Source organism: Oryctolagus cuniculus, chromosome 15, assembly GCF_051225735.1.
Source record: "Oryctolagus cuniculus isolate XC-2025 breed Fujian yellow rabbit chromosome 15, ASM5122573v1, whole genome shotgun sequence".
NCBI classification, from domain to species: Eukaryota; Metazoa; Chordata; class Mammalia; order Lagomorpha; family Leporidae; genus Oryctolagus; species Oryctolagus cuniculus.
This window is the reverse complement of record NC_142881.1, coordinates 41,384,062-41,411,308: the sequence shown is the minus strand read 5'-3', so window position 1 is coordinate 41,411,308 and position 27,247 is coordinate 41,384,062. Positions and strand designations below refer to the sequence as shown.

General features: G+C 41.7%; 1 protein-coding gene and 1 long non-coding RNA gene across 3 annotated transcripts in view; one reads left to right on the top strand and one right to left on the bottom strand.

Annotated features, from left to right (window-relative positions):
• Positions 1-4,862: 4,862 nt before the first annotated feature.
• Positions 4,863-13,843, bottom strand: LOC127484217 (uncharacterized). Of its 2 annotated transcripts, XR_011382380.2 has the most exons (4): positions 13,655-13,843; positions 11,412-13,387; positions 7,956-7,996; positions 4,863-4,932 (listed from the first exon to the last, which is right to left on the bottom strand). It is a non-coding gene; the product is annotated as an uncharacterized LOC127484217 (long non-coding RNA). The 2 variants fall into 2 exon arrangements; XR_016222163.1 differs by lacking the exon at positions 13,655-13,843 and having other exon boundaries at positions 7,881-7,996; positions 11,412-11,966.
• FAS (Fas cell surface death receptor) overlaps positions 11,091-27,247 on the top strand; it is a 30,114-nt gene continuing 13,957 nt past the window's right edge. The window contains 2 exon segments of the mRNA NM_001081995.1: positions 11,091-11,154; positions 24,314-24,434. Coding sequence (NP_001075464.1) covers positions 11,125-11,154; positions 24,314-24,434 — 151 coding nt within the window. The 5' untranslated portion in view covers positions 11,091-11,124.

Genomic DNA, 27,247 nt, shown 5'->3' with positions numbered 1-27,247 from the left:
GGTCGAGAAGGACAATCCTGTGATTATTTCATTGGAAACTGAAAGTACCAAAAATGTTTGGTTTTGCTTGTTGTAGACTAAACATGACAAAAAATTTCCTGTCATTCTTGCTTTCCCTGGTGTCTGCTTGGTCCAGAATCTCAGGTAGGAAAGGATAGAGTATAGGAAGGGTAGTGGAGAGAGAGAGAGAGAGAGAGAGAGAGAGAGAGAGACAAAAGGAACTGTTAGAAAACCAATCAGTGCATTCTGGGCTGTGAAACATGGGCCCTGATTGTTTGCCCCTACCCTGCTAAGTTCCATGAGGTGTTTGCTTTTGATTTCTTCATTGCTGTAGCTCCAGGACAGAAAACAGTGTCTAGCATGTAGTGGGCTTTCAAGAAATGTTCTGGAAGAAAAGCAAGGCCATGAGGGTATGAGGATACTTCACGAAGTTCATGGGGAAAAATGGAATTAGAAAAATAAACTTGGTTTTATGTAAAAAATGTGAAATTAATGAATAGTTTCTTCATAATATCCAATTCTAAAATTATTTTGCCTATTTTCATTTTGTTTGAAAGGTAGAGAGACACAGAGAGAGCCAGAGACAGAGAGAATTCCCATCTGCTGGTTCACTCTTCAACTGCCCCAAATACCCAGGGCTGGACTAGGGTCCAACAGTCAGTCCTAGTCTCTCATTTGGAAGTCGGGGACCTAAGTACTAGAGCTATAACCTGCTACCATTCCCAGGGTGCCCATCAGCAGAAAGTTGGATTGGAACTGGAACCAGAACTCTAAACAGGCACTCTAATACAGGATATGGGCATCCCAAGGAGCATCTCAATGGCTATGCCAAACATGTGCCCATAACACCAAATTGTTCATTAATTTTTGGGTTGAAAGAGCCTTGGTAATGTTTTGGCACCTATAGCTTTTGAGGCTCGCTCTCTTGGATCTCTCCTAATCTATTAGACTGAGAGAGCATTTTAGTGTAATACTGGTAGGTTGTATTAATATCACAGTGCTATACCATAGTACTACATAGCTTTAGTTAATTGAGCTTAATTTAACAATCAATATCTGTGGCAGAGGCCTCATCTGGTTCTTCTTCATTAGATTCACAAATTAGTTGTCATCAGTATAGGTGTTGGCCTATACTGAACATTTTTGTAGAAGAGTTACATTGTGTTTGAGATGCTTAACTCAGGGTAAGGTAATTTTTTTGCCTATGGTACTTAAATTTCTCTGGATAATCAATAAAATATACTCCTGTGGATACTGCAGGAGAAATTTAGTCTGCTCCTTTGGTATCTAACAGCTTAACATGTTTTATGGAATGAATTATTAAACAATTAAAATAGGGGCTGGCATTGTGACACAGTGGGTAAAGCTGCTGCCTGTGATGGTGACGTCCAGTATGGGAGCTGGTCATGTCCTCACTGCTCTACTTCCAATACAGCTCTCTGATAATGTGCCTGCAAAAGCAGCCCAAGTGCATGCACCCCTGTCACCCATGTGGGAGACCCGGATGAAGCTACTGGCTCTTGGCTTTGACTTGGCCCAGCTCTGGCCATTGCAGCCATTTTGGGAGTGAAATAGCAGATGAAAAATATCTCTCTCTCTGTCTCTCCCTCTCTCTGTAACTCTGGCTTTCAAATAAATAAATCTTTTTAAAAAATTAAAATAAATTCTTGACTCTCCCACATAAACAGGAGAAGCTAAGAAAACTTAACTGTGAATATATTTGTTGTAACCTACAAATCGGCACAAACTTCTATCCCATCTGCTCTGATCTGTCAGAAAGTGGTCAGAGACAAAAGCTTCTATTCTACCAGCACCCAGACAAATGAGAATAAAGGAAAAGCACTCATGTTCATGCTGAGAACTGGGTCTGATCATTAGCCAAGCTTAGTCCTTTTGTACTTAGCTCCAACTCACCCTACTACCAGGAAACCAGGGGAGTCTGGGTGCCTGGGACCACACTGAGAGAGAGAATTCATTAAAATGAGTCCTGTCTCCTACTAACTCATGCTAAATTTTTCCACATCTCATGATAGCTTCTCTAAAAAGCTTTCCATGACACCTGAAGCTAGAAGCAACTATTCCTCCTTTTTACTGTCTTAGGACTTTACTTCTCCTGTGTTATTATTAATAAGAATGAATATTCATCAAAAATTCACTGTGAGTCTGACAGTGTACACATTATTCTCTATGAATTACTTCTTTTAATCTCATAATAAATATATAAAACTCACTCTGTTATCATTGATTTTATATATTGGAAAACTAAAACTCAAAAAATATAACTGGTCCATCTTCATAGAACTAAGTGAGTGGAGCCAGAATCTTATTTCAGAGCCTACAACATTTTTTTAAAAAGATTTATTTATTTATATGAAGGACAGAGTTACAGAGAGGCAGAGAGAGAGAGAGAGGTCTTCTACCTAATGGTTCACTCCCCAAATGGCTACAATGGCCAGATCTATGCCGATCCAAAGCCAGGAGCCAGAAGCTTCTTCCAGGTCTCCCACAGGGGCACAGGGGCCCAAAGACTTGGGCCATCCTCCACTGCTTTCTCAGGTCAAGCAGAGAGCCAATAGGAAGTGGAACAGCCAGGACTCGAACCAGAGTCCATATGGGATGCCAGCACTGTAGGCCTCAGAGCCTATACTATTACCCATAGATTATATTGGTCTTCCTTGTGTTCTTCTAGGGGACAGAACCCATATCCTGTTGATCTGATTAGACCCTAATAATTCTTTTCTCCTCTCACAGCAAATAGGTAGTACCACACTAAAAATTCAGTAAGTATGTTTGTAGTCAAAGCCCAGAAGTAGATGGGTCTTGAATTTTCCTCCTGAGCCAGCACAGACCAGCAGTATGACACTGCTCCAGCCTGTCATACTTTCTAATTAGGTATGTACAAGTGCCACGGAGCTGTGTGAAAATGCAAGAAGGCACCTCTGTGGATGGTTTCCAGAGAAATAAGAAGGTTCCTCTTTCCTCACTCTCTTTAATATGCATAATCGGTCTTAATTTGACCATCCCGTAGCACACACTCATCCCGTAGCCTACCCTCTTCCATAAGATAGAGAATGATTCTCAACACAAGCGAACCTTTGAAAGCAGTAAGTATGGGGAGACGGGCCTCCTTTGGACAGAAGATTTAATCCTAAGCGGATCCTGGCACTTGGCCGACTCCCAGAGCTGACATGTGCATGCAATGTTTTCTCTGTTCTGATCAAAGGCCACACAAGCAAGTTGTGCTCCTGTCTCCCCAATTTGCTGAAAGAAGAAGTAGGGTGAACAAAGGCAGAGAGAAACAGGAAGTAATGAATAAAAATGAGCAAAAGTGGTCACTGGTGATCAAAAAAACCACGTTTTTCTTTTATGATTAGAAACATTATATACTGCCTGAAACATTGGAAAACAGAGAAAAAACAAAGTACAATTCCAGTGGAAGGTCCCTTAGGTACTATTAAGTTGGTTCTAACGGTTTATGCTGTTGTGTGTGATGCTTTGCCATCCTTAGCTCACAGGAAGCAAGGCCTTGTGGTTTATCACAGATTAAATTCTTGCTGAGTTCAAAAAGAGATGCTCACAAGAAGCAGCCAGCATTCAGGAGGGTTGATAGTCTGCCCAAAGAATTGTAGGAACCCTTAGAACATAAGCTACTTTGGGTAGTCATTTGGTGCCACAGTTAAGACGCTGTTTGGGATGTCCACATCCCAGACGCCTGGGTTTAAGTCCTGGCTTTACTTTCACTCCAAGAATCCTACTAATATGCACCCTGGGAAGTAGCAAATGATGGCTCCAGTACTTGGGTGCTGCCACCCACACAGGAAACCCAGATTGAGTTCAGACTCCTGGCTTCAACTTGATCCAGCTCAGTCTATTGTGGGCATTTGGGGAAACCAGCAGATGGATGACCTTTCTCTGTCTCTCTTTCAAATAAAAACAAAGATTTAAATAAATATTTAAAAAATCAAATGTAGACTACTTATCTTGGGATGACTTCAAACTCTGGTAATTGTAGAAAGCAATAACTTTAACAAGCATGGGGAAAAAGAATAGAAGAGTTTCCAACTAAGGTTTCCTCCCTGTTTCTTTTAATTTTTATTGATGATGATGTTGTGATTTTTCTTTACATGTTTGTAAATCCTGAGACATAGAGAAAGCATAGCATAGATGTAATATTTTGGCCTTTTAATCAAAAAATTAGGACAGCATCTAAATCCAGTTCAATGTCTACCTCACTAAAGTTGCCATTGGAGTGGGCATGGTACTGCCACAGGTTTAGCACCAACTGGGATGCTTGTTTCCCATATTGGAGGGGCTGTGATGGAATCTTCTCTCTGCTTCCAATCCAGCTTCCTGCTGATGCATTTCAGAATTTAACCCTGGGAGGCAGCAGATGGTGGCTTAAATGTTTGGGTACTGCCACCCACATGGGAGAACCAGATACAGTTTCTAGCTTCCTGCTTCGACCTGGTCCAGTCCGGCATGAAAGCTACTCCACTGCCCCTCCTCCTCTGCCCTTTGCTGTGCCTTTCAAATAAAATAAATAAATAAGCTTTTTGTTTTTAAAGGCACCACAAAGAGCTACAGTGAGGGTGGGGAAGTAGGGTATGATGTTCTAGGAAGAGAGAACTCTGGGAGAGGTGGAAAAGGTAAGATGGAGAAAAGGGTAGAACATACATTAGACAAAATATTTTTGTCCCTAATACTGTGTGTTTCACTCTGGGCTGGGATATGTTACAAGGGTTTCAGATTGACTTTCTATAAAAAACAGCATGTGGCAAACTGCCTCATTCATTAAAAAATTCAGGAGATATCACAGTATTGAGCAGCAAGCATAGGCTTTAGAATCAGACACGCTTTGATACCTTACTTGCCATGTGAACTTCATTGAGCTTATGTCAATCCGAAAAGCTCTTCTTTCCCGTTGGTGTGGGTCTGAGAATTAAATGAGATAATACAGGTAAAGGGCCTGACACCGAGCAAATGCTCAATTTACTAGTTCAAGGACACGTACAGGAAGTGATTGACTTGGCTCAAATCCCAGCACTGCTATGTACTCACTGTGAGGTTAAGGCAAGACCTTTAACGATTGTGGCCTTGGTTATTTCACCTCTGTAGTGAGCACAATGGGAAGGTATACTTCATTAGACTTATTTATAAAGCCCTGAGAATCATACCTACCTTGTATTAGGTGCGCTACATGTGTTATGTATGATTATTAGGAGATAATCAAAAGCTGCAATCCCTTTAAATTTTAACACCAAACACAATGGGGTTTTAGATGAGAAATTCCATCAAGCCTAACTGTTTTCTTTAGAAGAGGAATGTAGGACATAAAAGGCAGAGTATGTGGCACAGAACTGTAGAATACATGTCCCTGCGACAGTAGTAAAAAAGGCAGAGATTCACTGAGGGGGGAATTCATGGACATTTATGGTCACATTTTTCTGATTGGCTGAGGGAATCAGCAGGCTTCTAGCCAGTTTTCTTTCTGTTCACAGAAATAAAGCTCACTGTGTTTGAAAATGAAGTAAGTTGTGTTTTATTTTCTTGATAGGAAAAAAAATGTACTTACATAGTCAGGGCAGACTTATTTCTACTCAATTAAAATTTGGCCAACTGGAAACTGGGTAAGAATATGTTTGTTATGAGATTATTGAGTTTGTTGTTGTTGATTTCCTTACATTTTCCATCTAATGCCATCAAAGAGGCACTCAAACCATTCTACAGCCAACCCAGACCTGACAAGCTGAATCAACTTGTTTTCTGAATGGGATACAACTGAACTGATGGATCCTTTCCCTGAGCTGGTTAAATTCTTGCCTCCTGGTGTTTCCTGTCCAGGGTGTGGCATCAGTAGCACATGGGAGCTTTTGAGAAAAATAGACTTCTCAGACTTCCTGAGTCAGACTCTGAACTCTAATACCAGAGCTAGGTTTATATCCATCTTGAGGTTTGAAAACCACTGAGTCAGAGACTGGAGTTAAAGTCACACTATTTCAATACTACTGCTTACATTTCAATCCAATTGCATGACTGTATCAGTTGAGATTCTTACAAAGGGAAATGAGCATAAGTAGAAAGATTTTACTTGATAGAATTTCTGGGGCAGTAAAGAGTTCCCTTAGCTCACTGCATTATTACTTTAGTCAATAAGGCCTTAAGCTTAAAAAAATAATAGGACAAGAGCGTGCTGTTAATCAACAGGAAACCATGTGTTCAACAGATCAACAAAACAATTGGGTTTTGTACTTCCTTGGGCAATTTATATCTTGATCGTAAGGTGGATGATGTAATGCTTTTGGAGATGAAATGGATTCAGCCTGGACTTTAGAATTTAACCTGTCTACTACTTATTGTGCAGCTTTGAGCCCATAATTCCAGGTTTCTCATCTGTAAAATAGGATGGTAACTGGACCTACCTCATTGAGTTATGAGGTGTGAGATAACAAGTGTGCAAAGAATCTACTGTGTCCTAGGCACTACATAAGCATTAGATATTATTGATGATAGTTTTGTTTGAGCTCACAATTCCTATCTCCTTAAACTATTGCTCTGAACATATTTTTTTGTGGCTTAAATAAAAATTAATGTGAATAAATTTTAAAAATAATTTTGATAAACTCTTTGGGTGACTTGGAAATGCTAAGGGAATTTCATAGCCAGGTGGAGGAATGCCTTCTTAGCATTTTCCCTTAGTATGGAGGCTACTATAAAAGTCTCTACTTCCCCCTCTGTCTGCTATGAGGGGCTCAGGCAGCCTGGTCACCCTTATAACCTGGATGAAGAACTCTTCTGATAAAGGTGTGTGTAGTATATCTGACAGTAAGATGCCTTGCTGCTTTGGGTGAGTGAGAGTTACTATCACCCATTTTTCATGAAGATATTCCAGTTCTGTTTATAAGTAGTGTTCCTTACACAGTGGACGTTGAGCAAACATTTGTCAAGCTACAGGGAACTACAGCATTGGGGGAATTTATAACCTCTAGAGAGTATTCCAAAATGCAGTAAATTGTCTTGGGAAATAGTAGGAGCTGGTGCTGGAAGGATTGAAACTCATGCTGATGCTTGGTTGAAGCCTGTGGGAGAGGAGATTAAATCGGAAGGTGTTCATCTCCTGGTCCCAGAGGCCTCTCTACCCTAACTTTCTGCCTCTGTAGGTCAGAGGCTATCAGGAGAGAGGAGGAATGGTTCAGGCCTAATATCTATGAGGGTCTCAAGTAACAACAGGATACTAGTGTCATGTGTCAAATGACAACACCATGACACAATGACACTAGCACCAAGTGTGATTCTGCATAGATGTTTTGAGTGTTAAAAACATCAGCTTGTTACACAGAAACACTTAAGACATCCCATGGTTTTGTCAGTTTCAATGTTTGTATGATTTTTATTTTGCTTTAATATGTGAACAGAACTTCAAAAGGTGAATGTAGGCCAATGTTCTCTGAGCCAGGCCTTTCTTTACCTCTGATAGTTTCTCAACTATTGTGTCTGTCTAAATGGTCAAGTCATATGTATATATGTGTGTGTATATATATATATATATATAAATAAAATTGAGAGAGACAAACACAATACAGAAGACAGAGAGTCATATATATGGAAAGAGGGAAAGAGGGAACCTTCTCACCTTCAGATCAGAGGTAACAATGAAGGATCATGGACACAAAAATCCTGATCCAATGATTCCTCATTCGTTCTTGCTATGATGTGAATGCATCCCTGAGAATTCATGCATTTGAAATTTAATCCCCAGTTTCATATGCTGGCTGATAGTAGTGGAGGTGGGGCCTTTGGAAGGTAATTAGGGTTAGATGAGGTCGTGAGGGCGGGATCCGCACGTTCGGGGTTAGCGGCTTCATTTGAAGGGAAACACAGACCTGCGCTGGTGCATTCCTGCCCCTTCAGGGTGTGGTGCCTTCTGCTATGTTATGATGCAGCAAAAAGTCTCTTACCAGAGGCCGTTCCTTGATCTTGGACATCTCAGCCTGCAGAACTGTAACAAAACAATTTTTTTTTCTTTATAAATTACCTAGCCTGTGGTATCCTGCTATAGTAACACAAAATAGACTAAGCCCATTCTTTTCTGGAAAGTTTTAAAAATTGTTTTTTCATGGAGAAGCCAAAATAATAGGCTCCATACCTTGGTGGCCCAGCCTTTGAGCCCTGATCAGCTTGGCTGCAAGGCTCCTCTCTTTGGGCTGTGCCACTCCTGGCCTTCAGGCTCATGAACACGCTCTCACAGGAGGTAGACAGGAAAGGAGGTGGTAAGCTACTTAACTTGTCTTTCCTTCCATCTGATCTGTGAACTCAAATTAGCAACTTGTCTTGTGAGGGCACCTCATGTGGGGAAGAACCATGTGAAAGTAGTAACTAGTAATTCTTGGGAGTGCTGGGGGCTTTGTATGCATCATTTTTTTAACCCTATAAGAAACACTCTGGGAGATGAGAAAGTCTACAGGATAAGGATCATAGGTTTTCTATTAAGTCAAAACTATTTGTCCTCTTTTCATTCCTTTCCCAAAGATACAAGCATATTTCTGTTAATTAATAGAAATAACATTCAATTTTCATGGTCAGTTGACTGATATGGGATCTGACGCCCTCTAGTGACAAAAAAATTCTTTGCTAGAAATAGTGTACCCAGTTATTCAGTCTCTCTACAGGATTGCTATGGCAATTATCTTGAGTTTGAAACCATGACAGGCATTATAACAACTAACTTTGATAACAATGGATTTCTGGGCTGATCTTAAGATCTGATGTTACAGAAGTTAGGATACTTTTAATTGTAACTATTTGACTTAAACAAAAGCAGAGAATTTATTGGATTGGGTAACTCGGGTGGTTCAGGGTACGATTTTAGGACTGAGTCTCTCTGGGACTCAGGTGACACCATCAGGCTTCACGTCTCACACATCCCACTTCAAGCCCCAAAAAGTTTCTATCCCAGTGTTTGCAGTGAAAGTTCCAATTGGATGTGATGTGCTGATTGGTTTAGGCAAAGTTGAGTTCCCTACCCCTTTCCTCCCCCTACCAATGTGTAATCCCAGGCCCTCGATTGTTGCCAATGCCATTGTGATGGATAATTTCATGGACCAACTTGGGTAGGCCACAGTACCCATGTGTTTGATCAAATACCATGCTAGATGTTTCTATGAACCTGTTTTTCCTTTTTTTTTTTTTTTTTTATGGGAACTGACATTTAACTATGTAGACTTGGAGTAAAACTCTTGTTCTCTGTATGTGGGTGTGCCTCATCCAATTAGTTGAAGGCCTGAAGACTAACCTTCCCTGAGAGAGTGGGAGCGCTGCCAGCCAGCTGTCTTTGGGCTCTATCAGCTGCTCTTCCTTGGGACCCCAGACTGCTGACCTGTGCTGCAGAGTTTTGCCTCGCCAGGCTCGACAAACATGTGAGCCAGTTCCTTAAAATCTGCCTGTCTACCATGTATCCCCCTGTACAGGAGTATTGATTCTGCTTCTCTGGAGGGCCCAGACTAAAAAGAGGAGCAGTTTCTCTTTTCTTTTTATAAGATTTATGTATGAGAGAGAGAGAGAAAGAGAGAGAGAGAGAGAGAGATTGATTCTCCATCTGCTGGCTCATTCCCCAAATGGCCCCAATGGCCATGCCTGGGCTAGTCTGAAGGCAGGAACCTGGAACTCCACCTGGACTTGGGCCACCGTCTGCTTTCCCAAGCACATTAGCAGGGAGCTGGATTGGAAGAGGAGCAACCAAGACTTGAACTGGCAGAGACAGATGCTTAACTCCGTGTTCATGATGCCAGCCTTAGCCTGGTCTTTCTGATGGCACTGAACACGTACTGGAAAGTGAGGCAGAGACAAGTGAATCAGTGCCCACAGGGCTGGATGATCAGTGCAGGGACAGATGCAAAACAGGTTGAGTTGAAAGCACCTAGGAGGGTGGGCGAGCCAAAAGTCAGAGGCCTGAACAGGCTTCCAGAACAAAATGTCTTCAATTAAGAGCCAGCCCCAAGGATCAAGAGTGGGCCAGGCAGGGGAGGAGAGTGGAAATGAAGGGTTGGATCTCGCTGGGAAGGAAGAGAGCAGCAGAGTGAGGGGCCCCGGGCCAGCATGCTGCAGGATGCCAAGGAAAAGAACTTGAGGTGCGCCCAGTCTAGGGACTGCATCCAGCCCCAAGACCACGCATGATGTCATTCTACACACTCATCTCCTGTAGAAAAGCCTTTCAAAAGCTATCCAGAATTATCTACTTTCCAAAACAATTGTGGCTTTGACCAGGTGTTAACCACAACACTAAAGAATTACGAGGACAACAACACAAGAATTTTTAAAGAAAAATTGGCCAGGAAATGGTGAGTAACAAAGGAGAGGAAGTAATCATGAATGTTTAATACAGCTGGGGCTGTGTGAACTGTCAGTAGTTTGTTCTCCTTTAGAGAGGACAAGGTTAGGGAGCCTGGGTTTCGTTGCATGGGCTCTGGACCGTTCATCCCGGCCACTTCATACACTGCTCAGGGTCCCTGGTAACCGCCCTTGTGGAGCTACAGTTCTGAGAGCTGTGAAGGTGAGGGCTTCTGTCCCCAGCCATCAGCCAAGCTCCTGCACCCCAGTCTCCAGTCGCTGTCCCCGCCCTCTCCGACTCTCCCGGGTTCACACACAGCAGGGAGGCCTGCAGCCAGCACTCCAGGTCCTTACCTGACCCGAGCACCCCGGGCGACGGCGGAAACCGCCCAGGATGGGGAATGCCCGTTTGTGCAACAAACCCTGACTCCTTCCCCACCCCGGCTTCCCCCACCCCCCACCCCCGCGCAGGCCAAGTTGCTGAATCAATGGAGCCCTCCCCAACGCGGCGTTCCCCGGCAAAGCTCCCTCCCCCCGGGTCCGACCGTGGCGGGAGGAGGGACACACACACACACACACACACACACACACACGTCAAAGATCGCTTCCGGGAGAAAGCGAGAAGCGGCTTGCGAGTAACTTTTGGGGAGCGCAGGGGCCCGGCCCAGGCAGAAGACACATCCGGAGACCAGCTGAGCTCAAGAAGGGGGCCACGTGGAGCTGTCGCTGCTCCCGGGGCTGGCCGGCCCGCTGAGCTCAGAGCCGCAAAGGTCCCTTCCCGTGGCGGATTGTTCCACAGCTATGACCGGGATCTGGGTACTGCTGCCTCTGGTGAGCCTTCTGCCCACAGGCAGTTTTTCGCCTGCTTAGCCCCGGGGCGCGCGCTTGACTGCAGCGGGGGCGCGGATCGAGCGCATGTGTGTATGTGTGTGTGTGTGTGTGTGTGTGTCTGTGTGTGCGTGTGGTGGTGGTGGGGTGGGGTGGGGGTGGGGGGGATCGCGCGCCGCGGGCGGGCTGCGGTCGGCACTTGGAAGCCTGGCCCTCGGGAACTGCTAGGTGCAGGTGCTCAGAGAGCGGGGGACACTCGCCTTCTTGGGGGCGTGATGAGAAGCGCTGGCGCCGCGGGCAGGCGGAGTGGCTCCCACGCTTCTTGGGGTCTGCTGCGCGCCACACAGAGAAGAGGTGGGCGTGGGAGTTGTCAGGAACGGGGTCGGAACCCCGCAGGCTCTGAGATCTGGAAAGGCCCTTGGGCGGAGACAAGGTGGAATCTCTGGCCTTGTCCTTTAGGGCAGCAGGGGTGCGGGCGGGTGGGTGCGCGCCGCGAGCCGCGCCGAGCCTGGGGTCTTTGGAATAGATGTAGCCGCTTTCTCGACAGTTCTCAGACTTACAGGGTAAGTGAGCTCCAGGCAGTAGTTACACCCACGGCTTCGGGCGACACCCGGTCTTTCTTGAAAGTTTACCGTGGGGCGGAATGCGCCTCGGGAGGCGACACAGAAAAAGAAACCGTTTTATTTCCCTTCCGGGAATTCCTCTCCTGAAGACTGTTAAGTCACTCCCTCCGTGCGGGTGGTGCTGTTTCTCTGCCCTTCTTTTTCTTCTTCGACGTTTTCTCAGCCCGCACTCCCCGGTGGCTTCTGAACGCCGGGGCGCCCAGGAGCCGGTGGCAGGCTGGGCGGGAACGCCGGCGTCATGATGGCCAATCGAAGGGGCTTGGCCCCAAGAGCCAGAGTTCTAAAGCTTCTGAGAGTCGCTGGTTTCTGACTGTGTGGGTCCCCAAGGCAGGGCCAGCCAGGCCGAGTGATCCCAGCCCTTCTCTCAGCGGCCGGCGGTGTAGAGGGAGACGCCCTTATCTCCATTTTACAGAGGCCCGGTGGAGTTCAGAGAGCCCAAGTAAACCAGCTGAGGTCACACAGCAAGTGGCGCCGCTGGGATGGAAATGAAGTCGAATACCAGGAGTAGAAAGGAAAAGGCTGTGGTGTCCAGGGCCGTTTGGTGATTGGGAAAAACATCCCCGTCCTGTGCAATCTGGATGCCCCTTTAGAAATTTCCTTAAAGAAAACTGTAGTATTCAAAACTGAGGACCATTTATACAGCCTCGGGCCATAGTTTATCATTAACCACTGCACAACTGGTGTTGGTGTCTTTGAAAAAAAATTCTTAGTTCTTGGGCAACAGTACTAGCAGAGTATAATAAAGTTGTCAAAGCCTAGAGCTCGGCTTGTTTAACTTCTGTACCATGGCGTCTTTACCAGAGAACAGTGCATGTTTGAAGCACCATGGAAACTTAGCTTTTCTAAAAGTGTGCACACACACACACACTTGCATATACATACAATCATGTATGCCTACGATACCTTTAATATTAAAAGTTTGATTATATTTTCTGTGCTATATGGCCCAGGAAACTAGGTTTATTAAATAAAATTACAACTGCAGATGAGTAAGATTTAATCAGTTATAACCTTCTCACTTATATAATCATTGTTCACACATATCTTCCATTTTTCCCCCCTCATAAGACTTTCTAAAATTTAGTTACACAGAACCTCACCTTGCACCCCACTTGTCCAGCTTCATGTATCAGTTCTTTTATTTATTTATTTTTTTTTTTGACAGGCAGAGTGGACAGTGAGAGAGAGAGACAGAGAGAAAAAAAGGTCTTTCTTTACCACTGGTTCACCCTCCAATGGCCGCCGCGGCCATTGGATCTGATGGCAGGAGCCAGGTACTTCTCCTGGTCTCCCATGGGGTGCAGGGCCCAAGCACTTGGGCCATCCTCCACTGCACTCCCTGGCCACAGCAGAGAGCTGGCCTGGAAGAGGGGCAACTGGGACAGAATCTGGCGCCCCGACGGGGACTAGAACCCGGTGTGCCGGTGCCGCAAGGCGGAGGATTAGCCTAGTGAGCCGCGGCGCCGTCCTGTATCAGTTCTTGAAGAAGTTTCCACACTGTGGTGTCACTCACCTTGTATGTCTCCAGAAAATACCTGTTTTTTATGCCTTCGCACTTAGAGGTGTTTTCTCAGTAGAGGCAATGAAATAAAATGGAGGCTGAATTCTAATGACTTGGAACACAAAGCAGATTTTATTTAATTACGATGATGTAAACCTGGGTCCCCCCCTTTCTCTTTTCCTCTTTCTCCCCTTCCCACTCTTTGGTGCTATCCATTGGGATAGCAAATACCCTTCCTTCCCCTTCTCGCTACCCTCTTGGAGTTAGCTTTTATTCCCCTAGTTTCTGAGTATTTTTTTCCCATGAAACCTGCGATAAATAAGTTATAAACCCCCAAACATCCACACATTGATAGAGATAGGAAAAGAGTCAAACTTACTTTACAAATTTGTTTGGGAAAAAGCTCTGTGTGCTGCTTCTGTTCCTTTAAATAGCACATGGCCTTTCAGGTTTTGTCTTGTCCGGTTTGTTAGGACTGAAGCCGGTCAGTCACTACACTGCCAGTTTCTTCTGTATTACTTAGAACAGTTGTTTCAAAATTATCATCAAAAGTAAAGAAGAGGGCACTCTGAAAACAACAACAACCACAGCAGTGAATGTACATGTAACCATACAGAGTAACTTCATGGGGGAAGTAAAGGCCCCTTTTATTTGATAAATTTCATCATTTCCCTAAAAAGACCCAAGAAACATGAAGTGGATTCCAATGTGCTTCCATCTAGTTTAGTTTTAAATGGATCTTACTTATATCTCAAAGGACATGAGCAGTTTTGTGAATACAAAAAAATTATGAAATGTAATTTAAAACATTAACAACCAGGATGGAAAAATGCAAATCTAAAATGGCAGCATGATGGGGAGACAAAAATTAAACTGAGAAGACCACTAGGGCCCTTACTACTAGCTGCAGTTAGATAAGCAGTGTGTTAGTTTAAATTGGAAAAATAAATTGTATTTCTTGCACCAGAGGTGTAGGGGGGGATAAAGGTGAAATACTTAGAATCAAAGGGGAACTGTGATTTGGATGCTATCTGTAAGTCTCTTTGGGACAGCAGACAAGCGATTTACTTCTAAATAATCTTACAGTGGAAGTGACAGCATTTCAAAGGAATCTCTCTGAAAGTTATTAGATTGCTTTAGGGTAAGAGGAGTTACTTTAGCACAACTCAGAGCTGGAGGGCATAATGGTTTTCTAAGAGAGATTAATTAAGTAACAAACCTGAGTAAGGAAAGTCCCCCCTTGAAAACCCCTAGTAAGCTAAGTGCTTTTTGTGGATTATCTTGGGTTCCAAAAGTCCCTAAATGAGCACATGTTTTGTTTTTGTAATTGATATTAACACCTCTTTGTTATGAGGAAAAATAATAAAAACATATTTGTTTAAACTTGATCCATAAGATAAAAAGCAAGTTGAAACCAAATTTTGGACAGTGATTCTGTTTTAAATATGTAAATACAGAAAAGTGGACATATGTTGTGAAACAAAAATTAAATATTTTAAAAAATAAAGCCCCTCATTATTTCACCACTCTGATAGGTGGTGTGATTTTACTTACAGCCTCTTGATCATATCTACACATATTCATAATTGCATGTTTAATCACTGCCATTTATAGTCTTGTCACTTCGCATGTATGTAAACCTTTTTATTTTTCTACATAATTTCCATCTAATCTTATTGGATTCATTATACAGAAGGCATTCATTAAATAATTTGGGGTTACTTTAATTTTTATTATTATTTTTATAATTTATTATTATATAGAAAGCATTTCTTAAATATATATTATACATAAATGTATGTATGTATCCATATTCAATTACATATATATTCTAATAATTTATATATATACACACACATATATACACCACTCATATATAAGACTTTTTCTTACTACCAAAGAATTATTTACAGATCCTTTGTAAGTGCCTTGTGTACAGTTTCATATTCTTTTTTGCTGTATATGTATTCACAAAAGTGGAAAACCAACTTATTTACTTAATCATGGAAGAAGTCTTTTGCATTTTCTGGAAAACTCTTACTTTGAAAAGACTAAAATGCCTGTGGTTTTTACATACTTGGACTCTTTCTGACACCAATTAAGTCTCTCCAGTTCAGTCTTCAGCAAGAACAATAGTTCAGTCTACTTGCCTGCCTTTATGTTTTTTGAAGAGGCAGTGTGAGTCGTACAGCCCAAATTAGAAAGAAGTCAACCATAGCAAGATTAATCACCTTCACCTTTTAGATTTTCAATGAACTGCTGCATACGCTAGTCATCCCCATCTATGAGTGTTTACAAACAGCAGCTATAAGTGGTATGAGATGATTGGCTGAAGTTCCACTAAGTGGAGATGAGAGTAACTCTAATGTGAGATTGCACATTTTGGGCAAGGTCAGCTTTGTAAATTAGCAACTCAGACCACAAAATAAACAGCTGATTTACTCAAGTCAGCAACATGAATAAGAATTAGAGTAAAATTGGATTAAAACTGAAAAATTAGAATAAAATCAGCACTGGATGCATTAATGTGGGCTATCCTACAGTGTGTATTTACTCACCTCTGTATTCTATGATAGCATAAAAATGTAAGATGTGGCAAACATTAGCACTTGATTTCCAAGGGCAGAGATCAGAGACCTTCAACAGAGACAGAGAGAGGGAATGACCTTGGTTTTGGCGGTTAAGGCTCTTTTCTCTTTGCTGAGGATTCAGCTTTGGTTTTGAGCCATCCTCACAAAATCATCTCTGATCCTGGGGAACTGTTTTTACACAGAGTGTCTGTAAGAATTCAGGGCTTATTTCCAGAATTGGGCCTATGGCGCTGGCTCGAGTCCTGGAAAATGGAAGAGCTAGAATGACATAGCACATGGCTCCTGTTCCCCTGGCCTCAGGAAGGGCTTCCCCCTGGTGCAGATGGAATGTTCTAGCATGGCAAGCCCCTCCACTTTTTATTGTCTACTGTACCTGGCTACTTTACTCTTGTGCTATCTCTGTGTTCTTTCCATGCACTTTAGGAAGGCCTCTGGGACTCTCTAGCCCTCTCATTATTCATTTCTTCTACCAAAGATGACTTCGCTCCTTTTTAAGCTGACTTCTGGAAAGATCATGATTTCTCCATGGGAAGTAAAATTCTGGTTTGCACGTGCAGAACACAGATGCTTTTGGTCCATAATGGTTTTGCCTTCTCACGTGTAAACGTGGTAGCCGGCTAACCTCCAATTTGCTGCCTCTAGATCAGTTCCCCACCTGGTGAGCATCCATCCAAAACATCCAGGGTCCTTCTTAAAGGTAATAGTGACTCCTTAGATCTGTGGTGGTGCCTACGCATTTTTTAAAAAAATACATTATTATGTGATTGTGATACCTGTCAGAATTTTTTTAAAGAGTTATTTATTTGAAAGTTGTAGGAGGGAATAGAGAGAGAGAGAGAGAGAGAGGAAAGAGAGAGAGAGAGAGGGAGAGAGAGAGAGAGGAAAGAGAGAGAGAGAGAGGGAGAGAGAGAGCGAGAGAGCGAGCTATCTCCCATCCCTGGGGTTCATTTCTCAAATGGCCTCAACGGCCAGGGTTAAGCCACACAGAAGCCAGGAGCCTGAAACTTCACTGAAGTCTCCCATATGGTGGGAGGGGCTATTTTCTGCTGCTTTCCCAGGCACATTAGCAGGGAACTGGATTAGAAGCACAGCAGCCAGTACTCATATAGGATGCCAGTGTCACCAGCAGTGGCTTAACCTGCTGTGGCATGATGCCCACTCTTGTCAGGATTTTGAGAGGTTTTTCTAACCCTAGCACTGAACTAAAAATCTAATCCCTGATGGTATTCCTTTGGCTCCTTCATTTTATTTTATGTGTTGCTTGGTTGATAATGAATCTAACCAGTCATTTGTTCCTGCTCTCTCAACTGCCTTTCTCCTGTATTTTCCAGAAAGCGGACTTAATAAAGAAAGGGAAGGGGCAGGTGTTTGGCACAGCAGATAAGACAGCACATGGGATGCCCAATCCTGTATCAGTGCCACACAAGAAAGTCAGCACATGTCTTCTCTAGAGGTACATAGACAGTACCTGAGAAACATATCTACTCATTCATAGTTCAGTTACAATGCAAAGAGATGTTAATTATGAGATATTTTTTCTTTGTCTTACTATCTACCAGGCAGCTCAGTGAGTGACATAGGATTTGCATTTGTGGACATGGGAATCTATAAATCCAGGTGTGGTTGATAAGGAACGAGGATACTCCAAGGATTGCACAGAAAATGCATATTACAAAAAAATTTGTGCATCAACTTCAAAAATTTCTTATACCAAAGTAAACTTATTATTTGTAATTCAATTTCCATGAACTTTTCAAGTATCCTTATACTTCTCTGGTAAACATTCTTTAAAAAAATAAATCGAGATTTTTTTAGAAACAGAATTTACTACAAACTATAGTTACCAGTGGTGATTTGTATAACCGAGCTTTCGATTTCATAAATTAGAGAATTCCCTTTAGTGTGGCACATCTTTTTGCCCAACTCTTTTACTTCAATAAATAAAATAAAATAAAACAGAATTTTCTTCCTCAAATCACATGCTCTTATGACTGATGACATAGTTAATCTCAGTAGGCCAAAGGGAAATAAAACAGCGCTGATCACACTAGTTTAAGGAAATATATCCAATTAAGCAAAGGCTACTATTTATTATGTTTGATTTAGTAAAATTGTCAAAGAAACTTCGAGGAGCAAAAAAAAAATTTATATAAAGGAGCAAATGATAATAATTCAAATATTTAGAAATTTTTCTTCTTCCAAATATTAGTTAAGCTGCTATTATAGAGTCACTACCACTATTATCCAGCTTTTCTTTCTAAATTTATTGAAAGAGACTAATCCAAATGATAAATCATTATAGATCTTTAGGCTTAATACAATCCTGCTACCTCTAATCTCGTCTCTTTTAAATTTTGTATTATATATAGAGGAACACTTTAGTTTGTGGAAAATGCATATTATGAAAAACCTGTGCATGGATTTCAAAAATTTATACACCAAAATGATCTTATCTTTTAATTCTGTTTCACCATGAACTTTCTGAAGTGCCCTCTTACAATGATCACACGTCTACTGGAGAAAAACATGAGTTGAACAAAATGAAAGGAAAAAGTCATGGGCTCGATCATTAGAAATATGCACTGTTACATTTTGATGTGTTAAACGACAATTTCCTGCTGTAACATTCTTTTCTTGAAATGTCCTTTTCTTATTCATACCCTTTCTTCCACTTTCTCAATCCCTCACCTTCTGGGATTGAATCGTCAGGACCACTATACACACCCTCATCAATAGCAGTTTACTGCAGTAGCTAACTGAGCATGCTGGGCTTAGTGAAAGAAGTCAAACAGTCTTCATCATGGCTACCCTAGAGCTTACAGCTGACTTACCGAGTCCCAAACCATTAGCAGTCGGTCTGAGCCCTGTGCTCAGAGTTGAAGACTCTCACTTACTGTTCCAGGCATCTGTCTACTCATTCTTGCCATTCAGACAGCTGCCATTTTCCACGGCCCAACACTTTTTCTGCTGATGCTTTTAAAGAGTCTTTTCCTGTTTTCTTTGTTCTCAATTAGGTTTTTTTTTTAAACTTTCCTTTGCAAATCCTAGTTAATCTCTTAAAGCCAGTTGCCACACTGACTCTTTGGATTAATCCTTAATGGGAATGTTGATTTCTTCCAGTAGCTAGTTTAAGTCGGACAACGAGGTGTTTCTCCGTTGGTAACTGCTGTGTTAGGTGTCTGGTGCTGTCCCTAGGAGGGTGGGGAGAGCCTGACAGGCAGGGATTTGTGTGGGGGCAGGAGGTCATCATCTCCTGGGTCTATCCATTCCTCCATCATCTCTATTCATCAATCTAGTCAGCTCTGAAAAGTGATTCTTTACTGATGCTGCCAACGACTGCACTGTTCTCTCAGTTTCTCCTCAGACGATACGACACCAAACTCTCATGTTGGTGGGAGGCTCAAAGACAGCAAAGGCAACGATTCTGGTATTGAATGATCTCCAGGTCCTACTTGTGTCTACCAGATCCTCACCCCTGCAAGTCTACGCTCACAGCCACAGCTGTTCTCAGCAGCTCAGTTTTTCCCAAAGCTGCAGGCTGGAACAAGTTTTATCTTCTCTCCCAACCATAGCCCTAACTCGGGGGAGGGAGGTTCCTGCTACAGTTTTCCCAGGCTACAGGGCATGGGGAAGACTTCTGGCTCTCAGAGAAATCCTTCTTAATCTGTCCCCTTTCCCCTACATCCTTTTGTTTCAAAGCTTCATTATATAATTAATATGTAGGCTTTTTGCCAGCAATCATCTAAAAACAAATTGTGCTGTTTTATGTGCCTAGATGAAGTTAAAGCAATGAGGAAACTATCTTATAAACATGAAACAGAGTCCAGATTTGGGCTAGAAGTGATTCATCTGAGTCTTCCTTTAGCCACTCCTAACTGTGGGCTCTTGGGCGAGTTATTTCTAAAACACTTCCTCAACTATAAAATAAGACGGTAATAACTCTTCAGCTTAGGTTTATTGTAATGACCAAGAGGTGACACATGTGAGTGACCTTTGTAAAGGCCAGGCAAGTATCATGGAGGAATATGGAAATACCCCTCTAGGGATGGGTGCTCTCATTTAACATTTTCATGAATGATTCAGAAGAGGGGAGAGAGAAGCAAATGTTCTGGTTTTCAGAAAATCTTGAAAGATGCCAGGTGATCCATTTTGAAAATGTATTGCTTTCTGCTTTTCATTTTTTTAAATTTTTATTCACTTGAAAGGCAGAAAGAGGCAGAGAGAAAGAGAGAGATATCTTCCATCCTTGGGCTCACTCCTAAGTGCCTGCAATGGTCAGGGCTGTGCCAGGCCAAAGCCAAGAGCCAGAAACTCAATCCAGGTCTCCCATATGGGTGGCAGGAATCTAATCACTGGAGCCATCACCTGCTGCCTCCCATGATATGCATTATCAGGAAGCTAGACTGGAAGCAGAAGTGCTGGGGCTCAAACCAGACCCTCTGATGTGGGTTGGGGGCATCCCCAAGTGGTGACTCACCCACTGTGCCAAATACCTGTCTCTCTCCCTCCGCTTTTTGACATTCCAGGATTCTTTGAGAATGCAGCATAGGCTGTATGGTCTTACTTACAGACTCAAGTGTCAAAATGTTAATTCCCTGTGTGGCTTGGGAGACCCAGATCTTTAGTTGAATAGTTGCTTGTAATGCTTTTGCTGAGAACCATGGGTTCTTTTCTGCCTGGGTCAGGCTAAATCTGTGCGTGGGAAGTGCCTGGAGAGCCTGTCCCTGGATGTCTACAAAAATGGCTCTCTGTCCCTTTTCATCAAATTGCTACCCAAATGTCCTCTTACTCACTGGCCTTTATAGATCGTTCTTGCTAAAACAGCACTAACTCTCCCACCCCTTAAATTCTCCCTGTACCGCCTGCACCCCTCAGCTTGCCTTATTCATTTAAATAGCATTTATTCCTCTCGGACACATCGCATGTATTTTTTCTTTATTCACCGTCTTCCCCTACATGATATTTAATTTTATGTGCTAACTTGACTGAGCCATGGTGTCCAGATATTTGCTCAGATGTTATTCTAGATATTTATAGGATGTTTATAGGCTTTTGGATGAAATCAGCAGTTAAATCGGTAGACTTTGACTGTAGCACATAACCCCCCATAATTTGGCAGATCTCATCCAGTTAGTGAAGGCTGTAGGAGAAAAAAGACTGATCTTGCCTCCCTAAGCAAGAAAGAATTCTGTGTTGAATTTAAAAATTATAATTCTTCCCTGGGTTTACCCTATCAGATTTGGACTCACAAAGCCAACACAATTGCATGAGCCAATTCCTTAAAATAAATTTCTGTGCATACACACAGACACACAGACACACACACACACACACACAGACACACACACACTATTGGTCTTATCTCCCTGAAGAGCCCTGATGAGTACATCCACTTGCATGTAAACTCCACGGGTGGCTTTATGTGTTCATTACTCTGCTCCCAGGCATCTGTCAGAGTCCCCATGCCTAACACTTAGTAGGTACCTAGTAAAGTATGTAATTAGTTGATGAGTTGATTAACGTTATTCCTAGTACACTATATAATCTTAATATGATGGAAATTTAAAATAATTTTTGTTCTTCAGTTTTTTCCTGTTGATTAACATTTGCCTGAACTTACCCATATTTCAAACCTTTGATTTAACCCATTTCAGGCCTGTCACTTTTTCTGGGGAAAAAAAGTTTGGGGGACATTATGAGCATTTAGTTTTTTGCTGATTTCCTGCCCAGTTACAGTTAAAAATCCCCCAGTTTATGCTTAGAAAGCTTGGGTTAAGTCTTTGCATTCTGAAAATTTGAGTAAATGTAAAAAATGTATATGTATAGAGTGCTGCTTCCATCACATTGTGAAACAGCCACAACTTGCTTTTCAGACCTATCTTTCCTTTTTATTCCTGACATCATTCTCTGATGCTGAACTAAGTAAGAAATGTTTCCAGAAATCCAACTCTATGAAGCAGGTGGGATTAAATATGAGACGAGATTGATGTTGGCATATCTGGTGATATTTGTTGTCTTCACTCCTCTCTCTACTCCAGGTTTCACATTTCTCAAATGTGAATGTATTCTAAATAGTGAATTTTGACTTTCAATCCAAAACTTCGAAGTGAAAATAAAATGAAGTAGACTGTACTTTTCTTTCAGACAGCTCCAGAAGGTTGAGCATCTGCACATTTTTCCAGAGTCAGCACTGATTATACAAGCCATAAGCAGAAAAAGTGCTGTTTCCCTGAATGCCTGACCAAGAATCAAATCATGGACCTGTTCATGATGATACTGTCTCCTGAATACTGAGTGAAATTAGCATACCAAGGAGAACAGGGCACGATACCTAAAAGGGGGACACACTCTCTCACACACACACACAGACAGATAGACATATTTGGGTATCAATCTTCAGTGTATTTGACTTGTTAATTTGAGCTTACCCAATCCCCACAAATCCTGTCCCTTTGAATTTAGATCTATGTTACTTTCTTGAGTTTCTAGTGAGAAACCAGAATTGAAAGAGAAGGAAAGCAAAAAAAGCTCACCATTGACTATTTCACGGAGCAGAAGGTGACTAGCAACTGAAAGGAATTGCCCCTATTCCATTTGGTTGTTTAGTTTCAGTTCTGATTACCTATCGTCTCTGAATGTAGGACAAAGAATACTGTACTAGGAGTTAGGAGGCTTAGACAAGTCTTAGCTCTTGATATTTTTCATGTGATTTCCTTCTTGGAAGTCTGCAGGTTAGAAATGTAACTTAAATAGCAAATATCCCAGGAGGAAGAGTGGGCAACCATGTCTCCTTCATCCTTCTTTCTTCAGTCAAAGCTTCATGGTCTACAGTGACATTAAAGGAATACAGGCTTGGATAATGAATGTGGAAAGGTAGGCAGGAAATGGGGACTTCTGGTAGGAATTCATATGTGTAGAACATTTAGTTCTCCTAACTGAGAAGATGTCAGTATTACTGCTGCACCATTCAGTAGGAAAAATACAAGATGTGTCATGAAAAAGATGAACAGTGACCTTGAGAAGTAAAACTCAGAATTAATAGCGTAAATACATTTGGTGATTGGCAGTAGAATTTACATATTCTACATAAAATGAGAGATCCTTTTGAATTCATACTTAAACAAAAAAATTTTCAGTAAATCCAAGAAAGGACTCAACCTGGAATTACTTCCAAATGCTTTCATAAATTATTTTTGTTGTTGTTGTTCATTTTTCTAAGCAACTCCATGCTATAGCTGGCTAAGATAAATCTGGCACAATGTCCCTGATAGTTAAGGTTTTTGTCTCCAGAAGAAAGGAATCGAAGATAGATTAAAGATTGGTTCTTTGTTCAGTTTCCATGAATAAGGGTGAATAAAACCCTATTGTATTTAGTGGGATATTTATTGGCTGTTGCATAGCTAGTAAGGATTTATGTGTACAAATAAAGGGAAGAAAGAGGAATGATATAAAGTCAGTGTAAATTGTGATATAAATTATCATATTTTATTCTCATAGTGATACTTTAAGACAGAAAATAATATTCTCACAGATGAGGACACTGAGGTTCTGAGAGGTGACATGACTTATCTAAAGTCTCAATGCTGGTAGCAGATAGGATTCAAACCACAGTTGTTTTGATATTTCTTTTTTCCTATTTCACTATGCTGTCCCTTAATAATCCTAATACCACTCATAAGAATCCACTTATTAGGTGCCAGATCCTATACTAAGAACTTTAGGTGCATCATTCCATTTAATTATCAGAACAAGCCTATGAGGAAGAGATTATTTCCAATTTAAAGATAAAGAAACATAGATTAGGGCTGGCACTGTGGTACAGTGGGTTACGCTGCCACCTGTGACCCTGGCATCCCATGTAGTGCTCGATCAAGTTCCAGCTGCTCTACTTCTGATCCAGTCTCCAACTAATGCACCTGGGAAAGCGGCAGAGAATGTCTCAACTACTTGAACCCCTGAACCCACATGGGAGATCCAGATGGAGTTCCTGACTCCTGGCTTTTGTCTGGCCCAGCCCCAGTTGTTGTAGTCATTTGGGGGAGTGAACCAGCAGATGAAAGATCTCTTTGTTCTGTCTCTCCCTCTTTGTAACTTTCCCTTTCAAATCAATCAATCAATCAATCATTTTTTTTTTTTTTTAAGAAAGAGATTACAGAATTTAAGTGACTTAACCCACATATACAGGACAGCAAGTGGGAGCCAGTGTTCACTTTTGAGCAGAACCCTGGCTCCTGCCATCCATGATGCTGTTTCCAGTGTGGCTTAGGGAACCTGTGGTTTGAACTGGCATGCAAATGGTCTGCTCTTTTCCTGGAGATAAGTGAGCAGGGGAGTGGAGTTCCCACACTGACTGTGTACAGCAGGTACATTTTGGGTAGACTATACCTGTCTACTAAGTTGCTTAGTTCAGAAATCACTAAAATTCTTTTTATGCTTTTCTTTTGCAGATACTTACCTGTATTGCTGGCTCACTGTCCACAAGTATTAATGATTGTAAAATCAAGAATGAGACTCAGTACTCCACTGGATATCTTTCAGGCAATTTCTGCTGTCAGCTATGTCCTCCCGGTATGTTACACAAACATCTAAAGATGAAGATCAAAATCAGAGTGAGAAAGAGCATATAATCATAATGAATATGATATTTTGTCACATTTTAAATTTTTTAAAGACTGATTGATTGTTCTGAAAGGCAGGGTTACAAAGAGAGAGGGAGAGACAGAGATCTTCCATCCACTGGTTCACTGCTCAAATAGCAGCAACCTGGCTGGGCCAGGCCGAAGCCAAGAACCAAGAGCATCATCCAGGCACTCACGTCGGTGGCAGGAACCCAAGTCATTGGGTTATTTTTTGCTGCTCTCCCAAGCACATTAACACGGAGCTAGGTCAGATGTGGAGTAGACGGCATTTGAACTGGTGCTCATATGGGATGCCAGTGTCACAGGCAGCTGCTTAACCTGCTGCACCACGATGCTGGCCCCTATTTTGTCACTTTTGATTCTCCTTAATAATTAATTCTCCATTAATACAAGAAAATCATCTATGCCATTATTTTCACAAAACTGGTTTTATTCATTTTTATTACATTTGCGTGATGCGACTACAAATAAATGTAATTTATAATTGAAATGCACCTCTGAAATCAGAAGATTCATTTATTACCTCCATTTTTCATTAGCAAAAGAAAACTCTCTGTGGGTATTAAAGCTTATCATCTCAAAACTGGTTAGGGTATATCATAATGATGGTGGAGTTTTGAAAGCATGGGACTTCTACCCGTAAAGGATATGTCTCAGCACTTCCCTTCAATCAGAAGGTTTCTAAAAAGGCTGTTTGTCCTGGCACTGAAGCCTGCAAAATATATTTGCATTTTTGCAGCTGAATAACTGGATGAACTAGAAAAGCAACGGACAGAAACCAAAAACTTTTAAAAAATGAATATTTTGAAATGCAAACTGATTTCATATCGGAAATCCTTGAAACAACTAGCAAATTAGAAGCTAAGCAAAATGCGATTGTGCTAATTTCTTTCAGTTTGAAGTAGAGTTGACTACATTGCATACAGATATGAATCTCTCTGCTGCATGGTGAAGCCAAGAAGATCAAGGAAAACAACACAAGGGTTTATGAAACAGATCAATAGAACCAAAAAGGATTGTTGTAGGTTTCATGGTTGGCCTTCCAGGTTTCCAGCATTCAAACTGAAAAACAGGTGTGGATCATGCTTGTAAAATAGATTTCACATGTCTCTTGACCTTCTGAATGGATTTTAATAACCCTCAAGGAAATATCTCTCTGATAATCAAATCCATTTATACTTAAGCCCATTTCACCTACTTCTTTCCAACCAGGAATAGGAAATGGCTTCTTGTCTTTTTTTTTTTTTATAACTTACTAAGCACAATCAATTTATCTCATGAATTGACATTTTTAACAGGGTTTTAAAACCTGAAATGCAAGTTAAAACAAAGACAATATGCTTTGCATATGAAACACTAAAGGATTTTTTGTTTGCTTGCTTCTTTGGTTTTTCCTTTGCTTCCATTTAAGAAGTTTTCAAACTTCTTTGCTTATGAGATGTGATCTCTCATATGCCATTATTGGAATGTAAGATAAATTCGAATACACGGGTCAAAAATTGGAAAATGTTTACACCTACTAACACAGTAATTGATTTGTAAGAAATTGCCTTAAGAAAATAATCAAAAACAAAGCTATTGTATGCATGATATTTTATTGCACTACTCAATTACTTAAGATTTTCTAAGTACATTTTTGGAGTATTCAAAGGCTAGAATATTATGTATCAATAGAAGTCATGTTTTCTGATATATTTCTAATATAATCTTCAATTATCTAAATCTCTTTTAGTGATTTCTAAGTGATTTGCTGGCTGGCTGGCTGAACTGATCCTCTCTGCTGAATGAATGAGGGGCAACAATGCAGGCTAACTCCTCTTGCTTTCATTCCTCCTTGTTGAACTTCACACTGATCAATGTTCAACTGCTGCCAAGTCTGTTGCTACTCATTGGTGTGATATTAATACTGAAGTATTAAAACAGAAAAAGCAGATTTGACTTCTAGGGAAACTAGACTGAATGCTGTGGAGGAATTACAGTAAAGGAGAGCTGCTCAACAAATTGAGGATGAACTAGGTGAGGGCAAAATAAAAATAAAATATTAAGGGAGAAAATCACAAAAAGCTATAAAGCTTGTAATAGACTATTGGTGTGTTTAACTTTCATTTTTTATCAAAAAGAAAGGGAGGAAGAAAGGGAGGGAGGAGGGCAAGAGAGAGGGAGTGTGAGAGAGAAAAAGAGAAAAACAGCCAAATAGGAAATCATAAGTACTGTGTTACAGGTATAACTTCAGTGAGCAAGAGCCTGGAATTCTAATAACTTGGCTTTACATCACAAGACTGGCTAATGATTATACAGTTATACTTTATGATGTAAAATAAGATATTTACAGCATTTCTTCAGTAATTCCCTCTGAGAAAGGATAACTTTCGGCCATCGCCACGGCTCACTAGGCTAATCCTCCGCCTGCAGTGCCGGCACACTGGGTTCTTGTCCCGGTCAGGGCGCTGGATTCTGTCCCAGTTGCCCCTCTTCCAGGCCAGCTCTCTGCTGTGGCCTGGGAGTGCAGTGGAGGATGGCCCAAGTACTTGGGCCCTGCACCCCATGGGAGACCAGGAAAAGCACCTGGCTCCTGCCATCGGATCAGCGCGGTGCGCCGGCCGCGGTGGCCATTGGAGGGTGAACTAATGGCAAAGGAAGACCTTTCTCTCTGTCTCTCTCTCTCTCACTGTCCACTCTGCCTGTCAAAAAACAAAATTGTATATGTGCGGGTGTAAAAAGTTAAGCTTAAGCTTACAGGTT